The 13844-nt window shown below is 40.0% G+C and overlaps 1 protein-coding gene across 1 annotated transcript; it reads right to left on the reverse strand.

The window, feature by feature from the left end:
• Positions 1–33: 33 nt before the first annotated feature.
• LOC311116181 (trafficking protein particle complex subunit 14-like) lies at positions 34–9156 on the reverse strand (the record flags this gene model as incomplete). Its single annotated transcript, XM_084191302.1, has 8 exons — positions 8448–9156; positions 7439–7534; positions 5947–6076; positions 5728–5814; positions 2558–2678; positions 2179–2326; positions 609–670; positions 34–233 (listed from the first exon to the last, which is right to left on the reverse strand). Coding segments are annotated over exons 1-8 (1336 nt in total), but the record flags the coding sequence as incomplete, so codon positions are not given.
• Positions 9157–13844: the final 4688 nt, after the last annotated feature.

Below are 13844 nucleotides of genomic sequence, written 5' to 3' on the forward strand. Positions count from 1 at the left end.
CATCTGTCCACCATCCCCCTCCATAATTATTACATCTCCTCTCCCTCCCTCTCCTCTCACCTTCGGGTGTCCAGACCAGGCGTACAGCCAGGAAGTCCTGCAGGTTGTTGAGGAGGGTGTATTTGACCCGGAAGTGCTCCTGCGGCCTCACGGCACTCGGACAGGAAGCTGTCATCACCAAACGGGGGCGGTCCAGTCTCACGCTGGGCAGCTGGTAGTGAGTCGAAATGTACCTGGGGATGGGAAATGAAGTAGTTAAAATAAGGTAGTAATGAGGTAGGTATATTTGGACAGTTAAGTAGTTAATGGAGAGTAGTTATTATGGGATAGTTCCAACTAATACTGGGTGCACATGTATCTGGTGAAGGGAAGGCTTGTAGTTATAATGGAACAGGTATAGTGAGTGTGTGGGGTAGTTCTAGTGATTATGAGGTAGTTCTAGTGATTATGAGGTAGTTCTAGTGATTATGAGGTAGTTCTAGTGATTATGAGGTAGTTCTAGTGATTATGTTGGGTAGTTCTATTAATTATGAGGTAGTTCTAGTGATTATGTGGGGTAGTTCTATTGATTATGAGGTAGTTCTATATATCAGTAGATGTAGGCCTACCTGGTAAAGGGAAGCTTAGAGGTAGACCAGTGCAGCACAGCTACCAATGGAACCTCCAGACCCTAAAGTAGAAATAAAAACACATTCCTCACATGATAGCATGCTGTAGACATAAGGACATTGTTGGCATATCTATCATGCATATGTTTAATCTAAGACAGTTGAGATGATCTCACGCTAATGCCGGGTGTACACTACACAACTTTTAAAATCCTTAAATCGCTGAGCCTCTCACATTAAACTGCGATCTTTCCTGTCGATTTTTGTCATCTTGCCAACGTAGTGGCACAGACGGGGGTCACACACTAGACGATTCTTCACTTGGTCGTGAGGATTCTCCGTACCGTGCTGTCTCGCTAAAACAATGATGTGATTAGATTTAACTTAGCTACGAGTTGTGGCTCAAAGCAGCCTCATAAACGTTTTCAGTCAGACATTCACGCTTGCCATACAGAGTTTAAATATATAGCCAACATTTTGAATTGAATAACATCGCTTGTGAACGTCAAAGATGTAACGATGACACTTTGACTTTGGTTAAAGGCAAGTACGAACGCATACTAGTAGTAATCATCGCTCCTGCTCTAGTCTACACATTCTGGATGAAGCGAAACAACGTCATCATCTCACTGGTTTCTTCTCTGGCGAGCTCTCATTGGCTATTGCTGATCACCGTTCTCAAAACCTGTCGTTGCACATCTCACACTACAAGAGCATTGCAGATTTTGTGCTGATAAAATCAAACCTGTTTGAAATTATTGGGACATCTGGGACTGCTCAGAGACGAGATCGGTAGCCCTCAGATTGCGTCTCTGACCCGCTCACATTAAACGAGCGTCCGTGACGGCCGTGTGTCCCGAGTAGGCAACGACATGGGGACTTTGTCTCCGATCTCCAAAACATGTCTGGGACTGCTAGATCGGGGCCAAAGTCGTGTACATCCGGCTTAAGTATGATATTATGGTCTGGAATGTATCTCACTGACACTCCCTTCGCTCCCCTTTATGTTACAAACTGGGACTATTTGATTTGATATTACACATTCTTCTTTCTCTCCATCGCTCCCTCCCTCTATATATTTATCTCCGTGGGAGAATCTCTCCTCGCCTGCTTTTGAAAAGGAGGAAACGTGGAAACAAATACGCTTGTATGAAAAGAGACGTCTGCACTCGCGCGTCATCAGGCAAATGACGTTTACAGGGGTGGAACCCCAAAATAAATGTGTAAAGCGATTAAAAACAAAATGTAGCTAGTTGTGCAAGACATTTTCTAGATAAAAGGATAAGTAGCGTTTAGTTTTTAAATGTGTGCATGCTTTTCTCATTTGAGAAAACAACAGCTGATTCAAAGGGGGAGTGTCCAATGTTTAAACCATTTCTGCACTAGCCTCCTTGAGGATACTCTTGTGCATCCTCTGCCGAATTTGGTAATCAAGGAGGTGAGCATAATCCTCCATTCGCCTAATAATGAATTGACACTCTCCACAAGCATTGACCACTTATCGGTTTCAGGGAAGGATTCAAGGAGAGGTCAGACTTATGCCCAATTGAGACTCATCCCCCACTCTCACCTCGCTGGACTCTTCCTCTGGCAGGTCTCTGAGCTGCAGCTGAAACAGGAAGTTCTGCTCTTCCAGGGCAGAGAGCATGCTGGGAAGGTGGGAGGAGCTACTGTTCATTCTGTGGAACGACCCCATGGCAACCTCTGCTGATTGGTGGCTGCAGACAGGCAGTACAGGATGTTGTTGGCATGGTTACAAAAAGTGGTACTTTTTACATTCTGATCAAGCTCATTTTATTTAACAGCAGTTTAAGAAACGGACAATATTTAGACAGACATTACATCTTTCAAACACTTGTTTACCAGACACTGACGAAGGCCAGTTTAGCATTACATTCTAAATGGTTAAGGTTGGGATTGGGGGTCCCAAAATCCTAATCTGTAATTACCAGACATTGTCCACTAGGAGGACAGAGCCATCAGGCATCATGGGGAGATAGGACGCGTTGAAGTTAGGAACAACCCTCACATTGCTAACACACACCTCATCCTGGGAACTGGAGTTTAATACTGGGGGACAGGAAGGTGGAAGTGGGGGTGGGGGGTAAAAAAGAGAGACAGGAACAGGAAAACAGAGAGAAGGAGAAGTTTAAGTGATGTCATGGTAGTATTGTCTCCTAAACCAATGGAGTCACTACCATAGGACAATATTTATATACATACACAAACCCCACCTCATTAAAGGAAGAGTGCGACATTTTGGCAACTGAGTGCAGTTTCTCTGCGTGCAGTTTGAAGGAAGTTGAAGGTTGTTTCTGGAGCCACAGCTAACTAGAGTTAGTGCAATGACTGAAAGTCTACAGGAACTGCTAGCATACTACCTTCAACTTCCTTCAAACTGCACTCAGATGCCAAAATGTCGCACTATTCCTTTAATGGGATGTGGATGTTGTAAGTGGGGTTTGTGTATGTATTTATAGAGACATAAAAATGGTATGCATGAGTTAATCTGACTCTGTGTAAGTGGAAAAAAGGGCTTACAGTGCCTTCAGAAAGTATTCACACCCCTTGGCTTTTTCCACATTTTGTTGTGTTACAGCCTGAATTTTAAATGGATAAATTTAAATAAAAAAATTGGTCACTGGACTACACACAATACCCCATGATGTCAAAGTGGAATTATGTTTTTCTAAATGTGTAAAAATTAATTAAGAATGAAAATATGAAATGTATTGAGTCAATAAGTATTCAACCCCTTTGTTATGGCAAGCTTAGATAAGTTCAGGGGGGAAAAATGTGCTTAACAAGTCACATAAATTGCATGGACTCACTCTGTGTGCAATAATAGTGTTTAACATGATTTTTGAATGAATACCTCATCACTGTACCCACACATAGAATTATCTGCAGTGAATTTCAAACACAGTTTTAACCACAAAGACCAGGGAGGTTTTCCAATGCCTCGCAAAGAAGGTCACCTATTGGTAGATGGGTAAAAACAAAAAGCAGACATTGAATATCCCTTTGAGCATGGTGAAGTTAGTAATTACACTTTGGATGGTGTATCAATACACCCAGTCACTACAACGATACAGGCGTCCTTCCTAACTTAGTTGCCAGAGGGGAAGGAAACCGCTCAGGGATTTCACCATGAGGCCAATTGTGACTTTAAAACTAGTTGAATGGCTGTGATAGAAGAAAACTGAGGATGGATCAACAACATTGCTTTGCCTCTTTATTTGCAGTATGACTTTAGTGCCTAGTTGCAAACAGGATGCATGTTTTGGAATATTTGTATTCTGTACAGGCTTCCTTCTTTTCAGTCTGTCAAATAGGTTAATATTATGAAATGAAGGAAGCCTGTACAGAATACAAATATTCCAAAACATGCATCCTGTTTGCAACTAGGCACTAAAGTAATACTGCAAATAAAGAGGCAAAGCAATTCACTTTTTGTCCTGAATTCAAAGTGTAATGTTTGGGGCAAATCCAGTAAAACACATTACTGAGTACCACTCTCCATATTTTCAAGCATGGTGGTGGCTGCATCATGTTATGGGTATGTTTGTAATCATTAAGGACTGGTGAGTTTCTCAAGATAAAAAAAAAACAGAATGGAGCTAAGCACAGGCAAAATGGTTGTCAAGCAATGATAAACAACACATTATGAAAATAATAAATGGGCAAATATTGCACAATCCAGGTGTGGAAAGCTTTTAGAGACTTAACCAAAAAGACTCAAAGCTGTAATCGCTGCCAGAAGGTGCTTCAAAATGTATTTACTCAGGGGTGTGAATGTTTATGTAAATGAGATATTTCTGTATTTTATTTTCAATACATTTACAAAAATGTATAAAAAATACTTGTTTTCACTTTGTCATTATGGGGTATTGTGTGTAGATGGGTGAGAAAAAACATATTTAATCAATTTTGAATTCAAGCTGTAACACAACAAAATGTGGAATAAGTCAAGGGGTATGAATAGGTCTACTTTCTGAAGGCACTGTATTTGTCAAAATGTCGCACTATCCCTTTAAGACAATATAGGGTAATTTCAGAGGGTGCTCTTACTCTATAGTGTAAATACACACACATCACGTATGAGCATCATGTATGAGCCATTACACTTATGAGCTATTGCATAACAATGTAGTAACACAGTGGCAGCGAGGCTAAAGTACTTGATTTGTCATATTTTGCTCTCTGTTGCTGTTAATAAACCAAGACTGTGTTAACATAACCACTAGCTTGAGCACTTTGCTTTCAAACAGGATAGAACATAACAAATATGCCATTTATCAAACACTTTTTTCCAAAGGGTCTTACAACAGTGAGTGCATAATTTTCCCATATGGGTGGCCTAAGCGGGAATCGAAATCCACAACCTTAGCATTGCAGGTGCAATGCTCTACCAATTGAGCCACACAGGACCAACCATGAACCTTCATTTGGCACTCCTCCACTAGGGCATTACGCAAGCAGCTACAGTACTGCCACCAGATCAGACTGGACACCAGCAAGTGATTAACATTCCTGGTTGATTCATTCCAGAGCCATGTATTTAGATAGACTGAGGTTTCTGCATTATGATGCATTTACATGACACACCAACATTCTATGGCAGCCATGTTAGCGCCCCATTAACATTACATTGGGAATATTTAAATAATGCTATGCAACTGAAGTTCTAGAATTAGAACAATATTCAAAATTCTTAAAGTTGGCCCAAATCTCTAAATACATGGCTCTGATTAATTCCAAAGAATTAAAAGGATTTTACACACACACGAGAGGGTTGTTATTGAGCTTATCCCTGTGCTGAGGACTAGCATGGACTTCAGTGGACTTATATGCCTAAGCACTTCCATAAACCAGCCAAGCTTGTTTCAATCTTTACTTTGTTCAGAAGTCAGGAGCTCTTGGCTCTGCTTCAGAATAGGGTAAGAGTGAGACTTAACAAATCTGAGAATAGAAAGCACCCAATGAGTCTAGGGTTAAGAAGAAATAGTGTGAGACCATTCTAAATCCACAAACAACCCCCTACCATTTATAGGCTATAACTAGGGTCCATAGTGTTTGTTCTTCAGTGTAACAAAGTTTGACCTCCCCAGCTCCCTACCTTTGAGAACGGTTAGGTGCTTCCCAGAGACGGTAATCTGTTGACATTTCACAGTCGGAGGAGGAAGAACACTCAGGGTGGTGCTGACTGGACAGAGAGGGGGAAGATGAGGGAGAGAGATATTTGTCAAAAACCATTCTGTACAATCTTTAATTGAATGCGAATATGATGTATTATGTTTTTTGAATTTCAAAGGCATGTGTGTGTGTTTGTGTGTACCCTGGGCCTTGAAGGTGTTGAGGTCCTGTCTGAAGGTGTGTCTGGGGCTCCTCAGCTGTAGGATGGTGAGGTAACCATGTTCCCTGATCTCTACATTCTCCTTCTCCTGCTTCCACACCGTCACTACGATCTGACATAGACAGGAATACACAGGTTATGGCGAGGTTATGAACATGAATAGAGTCACTACGATCTGACATAGACAGGAATACACAGGTTATGGCGAGGTTATGAACATGAATAGAGTCACTATGATCTGACATAGACATGAATACACCGGTTATGGCAAGGTTATGAACATGAATAGAGTCACTACGATCTGACATAGACAGGAATACACCGGTTATGGCGAGGTTATGAACATGAATAGAGTCACTACGATCTGACATAGACAGGAATACACAGGTTATGGCGAGGTTATGAACATGAATAGAGTCACTACGATCTGACATAGACAGGAATACACAGGTTATTGCGAGGTTATGAACATGAATAGAGTCACTATGATCTGACATAGACATGAATACACCGGTTATGGCAAGGTTATGAACATGAATAGAGTCACTACGATCTGACATAGACAGGAATACACAGGTTATGGCAAGGTTATGAACATGAATAGAGTCACTACGATCTGACATAGACAGGAATACACAGGTTATGGCGAGGTTATGAACATGAATAGAGTCACTACGATCTGACATAGACATGAATACACCGGTTATGGCAAGGTTATGAACATGAATAGAGTCACTACGATCTGACATAGACAGGAATACACTGGTTATGGCGAGGTTATGAACATGAATAGAGTCACTACGATCTGACATAGACAGGAATACACAGGTTATGGCAAGGTTATGAACATGAATAGAGTCACTACGATCTGACATAGACAGGAATACACCAGTTATGGCGAGGTTATGAACATGAATAGAGTCACTACGATCTGACATAGACAGGAATACACCGGTTATGGTGAGGTTATGAACATGAATAGAGTCACTACGATCTGACATAGACAGGAATACACAAGTTATGGCAAGGTTATGAACATGAATAGAGTCACTACGATCTGACATAGACAGGAATACACCGGTTATGGCGAGGTTATGAACATGAATAGAGTCACTACGATCTGACATAGACAGGAATACACAGGTTATGGCAAGGTTATGAACGTGAATAGAGTCACTACGATCTGACATAGACAGGAATACACCAGTTATGGCGAGGTTATGAACATGAATAGAGTCACTACGATCTGACATAGACAGGAATACACAGGTTATGGCGAGGTTATGAACATGAATAGAGTCACTACGATCTGACATAGACAGGAATACACAGGTTATTGCGATGGTTATGAACATGAATAGAGTCACTACGATCTGACAGACAGGAATACACAGGTTATGGCAAGGTTATGAACATGAATAGAGTCACTACGATCGGATCACACATACATACACACACACACACACACTCTCACCTTGACCTTGAGTGTGTTGACGTGGAGTTTGTCCAATGAGACGGTCAGAGGGAAGATGACCTCATTGTTCAGTACCACTGGCTTGTCCATGGGTGACTAGGAGAGAGGACGAGACAGAAAAATTATATTATGTGTGTGTGTGTGTGCAAATGTGTATGTGTGTCTGTGCCACACAGAGAGAGATTATGTAAACAATGGGCTCTCACAAAGAGAAAGAATAAGGATTTATTTGGACTATAGATTATCGATACGGATGTGAGTCACTGCTGCTATCCACTCTCCCACATCAGCAGTGTATGATGGTCAAATATGATCTTTCACAAATGACATGGCAAATGGAAGTGTGAATGACTGCCACAAATACAACAATCCATTCCCATTATTTTGCCCACATTTACTATTAACTGTCATAGTGGGTGTTATCTTGCAGCATTGCCAACACCCCAAGGTTCATTTGTTTGGCTATGAGCTGCTGTGTTATGAGAGGTGGTATGACTTCTCTGAAAATATGAGTGGGTTGTTTTTGTCTGTCTGCACTGGCACTGAGCAGCTTAATAACATGGAATGGCGAGCAAATATTCCACAAGCCCTTCTCTCTCTCAAAGTCAAGTTCAGACAAATCGTAACAGTGCTGAGGCTCACAAGCTTGAGGCGTCTTGTATGTCATCAGTAACTACTAGCTAGCACCAGCCTGTACTGCAGATCACAATAAGTTGTCTTAGTCAGAGTGAGACAGTATTTTGGCTTGTTGAGTCAGTGCATGCAGGAAGTTGAAAAAGGTCTGGTTGACTTTGGTTGTGGTTTATATGTGTGATTCTGCTGCATGAGCAGCTGCACTTTCTTATCAGCTCAATACATTTACATTTGAATGGCAGCACTTCCTATTGCACACAAGAGGTGTACACGTAGCCTATTGTAAAATACAATAAACTGGCCATGCTTAGTCCACTTACGGACCCCTCTTACCCTTCCACTTATTACCCGACTGTCATTCATTATTTCATATTACCTGCACCGGTGCCCGCCGATACTGCCGCCCATCAATCCCCGTGTTATTGTGAATGAGAAGCGGCTTGCATTCTCTGAAGCCTCGGTTCCTGGACTCCCTCCTGCCTATATGGGATGTACCCACAGCAAAGTCAACCTCGTCGGGGTCCTCGTCTGCACCGTCGTCGCTGTAGCTTCTCTGGAACTCATGGGGGTGAAGTTGAGAGCGATGTCGGCTCTCGCCGGGGCAGACACTTGCTACAGCGGAGAGGGACCCTACCAGCTCCTTCCAAGCCCGGGTACCGCTGTCACTATCCCCACTTCCCTTTGTCTCGCCCGAGCCCGACCTTTCATCTCTGGACCGCAGGACCAACAAAAACTGCACCGTCTCGCCGAGATAGAGGTGACTGCGACGGGGGAGAGTTCGGTATTTTGACGGGTCGGAAAGGTCCGTGATGGGAACGGCAGGGAAATACATAAAATACTCGCATTGCGATTCCATCATTAGAACCATGGCTAACGTTAGCTAGCTTATTTACCCGGTTATTACTACATACAAACAAGCTAATACGATTCACACCCCTCTTGGAGTTATATTCTCCGTTTATGACCAGCGTCGACAGCTGGCCTACTTTCTATGAATATATGCTCAATAATAAACATTTAAAATCCAATTCATGATGTCCATCAGTCGATGAACCTACAACCGACACCTCACTTTGCATTGTGCTTCAGTACAACCAGTCGAGCACAACCAGTCGAGCACAGAGAAAAATAGCAGAATATTTAAACTAGGCAAGAGTAATCAACTGCCTATAAATAGAGTTCACAGAGGCCCACATAGCAGGCATTTCTCTCACTAGTCAGGTAGGCCTACTAAATAGCTAAATACTATAGTTAATGTATTATTAAAAACTTGTTTGACAATGAATGAAATAATACTTGCTTGTCAGTTGAAAACATTGATTGAAAAATCTGTTAAACCCATTGTAAACGTGATGTGATCAATTTGCAACAATGCCTAGAGATTTGGAATGTCTATTTAAATCTTAAATAGATAAGCCACTCAAAGCCTCACTAGGATCACAGGCAAAAGCTTTATAAAACCAATGAATGAATGCACGCAAATATACTGTATATCGAGGTTTTCAACCATGTATAAACAACTTCAAGTAACAGAGAGATAATGATACGTTAAATATAGTTTTCTGAAGTATTACCTATGATGTCTGCAAAAAGTATGCTCTCAAGTATGGTAAAATAGTCCCAATTTGAATTAGAATAAAAGTCATATCAAACCAGGACATTATGCTTGTCTGTTAATGTTAGGCCTATCAAAGAAAGTTTATATTCCCTTGATTTACCCTAGGAATTATTTCCTCGGTTTACCCATACAAATTAATTAAATCATAATGATATTCATTCAATCCATAATACTCTTTGGTGGAGGGACAATGTATTTAAGTTACATTTCATTCCTTCAACACCTTATTCCACTTTCAAGAATGATCACCATTTAATGTTTTTTTAATGGCAGTGAGAAAAGATGTGTCATGATTCCAGGTGAGTATGCTTCAACTCAACATACATGAGACAAGAACCCTTTATTTCAATAGTGTACAGTACCATTCATTCTCACACAGACATACAATATGTAACATGGTTCCCATCATGTGAGAATAGTGTATCAAGTCAATAGTGGAGAGGTCAACAGAAAGGTATCATTATCACAGTACCACCCTTATGGAAAAAACACATTAATTTCACGTAAAGTGTTCCAAAACCACATGAATTTCACGTAAAGTGTTCCAAAACCACATGAATTTCACGTAAAGTGTTCCAAAACCACATGAATTTCACGTAAAGTGTTCCAAAACCACAAATTTCACGTAATCACATGAAGTGTTCCAAAAACGCACGTTTTCACGTGATCGTATGTGACGTTAATGTGATAACATGTGACAACATGTAAAGCCACATGTGATAAACTACACATGTAAATTGTTCCACATGGGAAATCATGTGATTTTTCTGAACGGCATAGCAATCTGCACAAAGATGCCTTGAAAGTAGCCTGTGAGACACTCAACCTCTAGTTAAAAACATCAGCCTTGGGGGTTGAGCAGCCTTACAGGCCGAGTTCAAGAAGTGTAAATCACATCACTTTAATTTTTAACAAGTTTTGAGGAACAAAATGCAAATATCTTACAGTATTGTCAGTAGGTAAATTTGTGTATATCACTCACTGCTTTTTGTGTGTGTGTGTAGTTGTATTCTTGCCATTCTTTTCATGCATAAATAATTACTAAACGTGGTAACTTGGGTCACGTACCATACATTTGTGTTTTTGAATTAATGTATATTGTTAATATTATAATAATGTCTCAAAGAAATGGGTAATCAACATAATTCAATTGTGTATCAGTGTGTATGTTTCCATTAGCTCTTAAATGTAAAAAATACAAAAATACAAAAAAAAAAAAAAGTGCATTCCAGTCAAATGTACCTTAAAATAATACATACAATATATGAGATTTTAAAAAGTAACGCTAAATACAGCAAGCTGTCATTTTTAAAGCCCTGTTCCGAAATCTAAAATGTTCTAAGGCAAAAAAAATACAGTTTTATTAACATTTGTATCTTTGTCATTCAACATCTATTTCCCTCTTAAAACCACCATCTCTGAGTCTTGGTCAAGACGATCAAAAACGACAAACATGGAGGCAGAAAAATGGGCTTTAAGTTGAGAAGCCCACCATAACTGTAGTTCATAAGGATGTAAGACATAGAAAAGGCAGATAGACAGAATGAAAGAAATAGCAGTAGATGTAACCAACAAATTCTATTTTTAGTTTTAAGTCTAACTGTTGAAATAAAATCTAAAATATATTTCAGTTGTGGATGAATCAACTGTATTGCTGTTCAGTAAAACTGCCTGAACTCAATAAAAGAAAGGCAGTTACCCAACGGTGTGTAGTATACTGAGATTAAATAAAATGATAAAACGTCACGCCTCATAACAGAAAGGCGTAACATAAATTCACCTTTAAAGGAAAACAACAACAGTTGTAAAAATGCAGTAGGCTAATGTGTCAATGTGATTTAGAAAAAAATAATGTTTTAGGTTTTATGGACACTGCATTCACTGACTGTTTGTCACACACTGACAGACGCCACTTTCACAACGGTGCAATTGTAATACCAAGTTTTTTTCAATCCCTTTGGTGCAATTTTCACAAGTATGTGGTATATTTTCACTACTCTAAGCACAAAAATCTAAAACAGATCATCAAAATGGCTCATGTTTGTGAAAACTCCAAGCACATTTTCCATTGACTGAGCACCAAACCAATTCACACTCACTTGTTCACTGCACCAAATCACTCTTTCAATTTGCAATATTCACTTTACTTTCGATATGATTTTATAATTTGCTAACAATACAATTAACTATTACTTAATCAAACTGCTCACAACTGAACCAACATGATGTAGTGCCTAGTTAACATATATAGCTTGATAACTGCTGAACACTGTCAATTTCAAATCATGTATGGATGTGGCTGTAAATACTACATTATCATTCTCCATCAGCCAGTGTGCTTCAATAGGATGAAGTGGAAAGAGTCACTCTATGTGCTACCATTATAGTGGTGTATAATGCACTGCTGAAATACCTGGGGTTATATAGAACAACATTCCACTCATTATCTGAATTTCATTTATACACTGTAAGCTGATGAATTTCTAGCAGAGAGACAGGCAGTACTGTATCAGTTGACAAGTCACATAGAAAAGGTGATCTTGTACAATGTTGCATGGGCCGAAATAGCATACAACACCGTGCTACGTTTTTACAGTAGCCAACTGCTTTACAATACCACTATTTCTGATTATTTGTCCTACGTATGTACTGTATAAGGATAATGAAACTAAAATTGTGCACGTCAAGTTATAGTCAAATACTGTGTGTTATCAGTTTAGAGTTTTGTACGTAGAGCTTAGACAATATACCACTTACATCTGAAAAACGTGCCAAAGTGATTGAAAAAAAAATGGCCGTGTGTGTTCCCCTGTTGTCTAAAGAAGCTTCAGGTACATTCTGTTCTGTTCAAAGATGCTGCGACGCCAGCAATTCTGTACTGTAGATTGCTTAATATAAGTTCACTGACTTGGTCACAGAGTCTCTCCAAAAATCACAGCTTGTTCCGCCAAAGACATGAATACATAAATAGTCAACCAATAATAACATCCTGTAGCCTGGTCTAAGATCAGTATAGGAGTTGATTAATACAGTACAACTAGATCTGGGATCAGGCTAGCATTACACCTCCACACCACCAGATGGCGTAACCTTATATAGGCGCCCCATGGTCACCTGACACCAATTGCGCTGGCTGGCTGGCTGTGCCACAGAGACGTGTGAGAGTGCATTTCAATGAGCTTCCATGATTCACATTTACGCTGTCAAGCATGACGGAGTACAGTGTGTGTGTGTGTGAAAATGTATACACTATGTAAGATATGATGTACATATGTGTTCTTGTATGTAAGGTATGCATGAGACATACTCAGGCTACACATGTGAATATCTATGTGTGAGGGGGTGGACTCATAGCTGGCATTGAATACTGCCATTGAGCCAGGGACATACTGTGTATCTTACAATACATACTGTATCCACAGTGTATGAAATGCCAGACTTAAAAGCCACACTAAAAAGGTTCATAGTCAGACTTGCTATCCATTCAACCACAGTGCTTCAGTTCAGATACAGTACATTGCTGCTGTACACTTCGGTCCCTATCAAAGTATCATGTGTTAACATTAAAGGCCCAGTGCAGTCAAAATTCTGTTTTCCTGTGTTTTATTTAATTTATACCGCTGATGAAACCAACACTGTAAAAGTTTTGTTTTTTAATCAGTGTTATTTCTTGATAGTTGCTGGTTGAAAAAAAACATCTACACAGGAAATTCTAATCAGCAGGCTTGCATGGGCGGGAGTTTGGGCTTTCCATGGTAACATCACCATGCGATAAATTGGATAATAGACCAATAACAAAATAGTTTAAAATCCTCTCTGCCAATAACAGCTAGTTTTCAGTTTCCCCCTCCCCACTCAGACCACTCCCAAACAGTCCTAGCAAAATTCTTGCTTGAGAATTTATTTTTTCATTAAAAAACAATTTTTGCCCTTTTTAATGGAAATCTATGACTTAATTGTTACCCAGAAATATTTGATATTGATATAAAAACGGCTGCATTGGGCCTTTAAGAGGTTTTCCGTCTATACCTCATCCAGAAGACATCACAGTAAGGCCTATTGTGAGATTCACTGCTCTCCAATGCTGACTTCGTATCAGTGGAGGCTGGTGTCACTTTAAATTATAGGCTGATTGTGTAATGGCTGAAATGGAAT

This window comes from Coregonus lavaretus (genome assembly GCF_964263955.1).
Source record: "Coregonus lavaretus genome assembly, contig: HAP1_SCAFFOLD_1864, whole genome shotgun sequence".
Lineage (NCBI taxonomy): Eukaryota > Metazoa > Chordata > Actinopteri > Salmoniformes > Salmonidae > Coregonus > Coregonus lavaretus.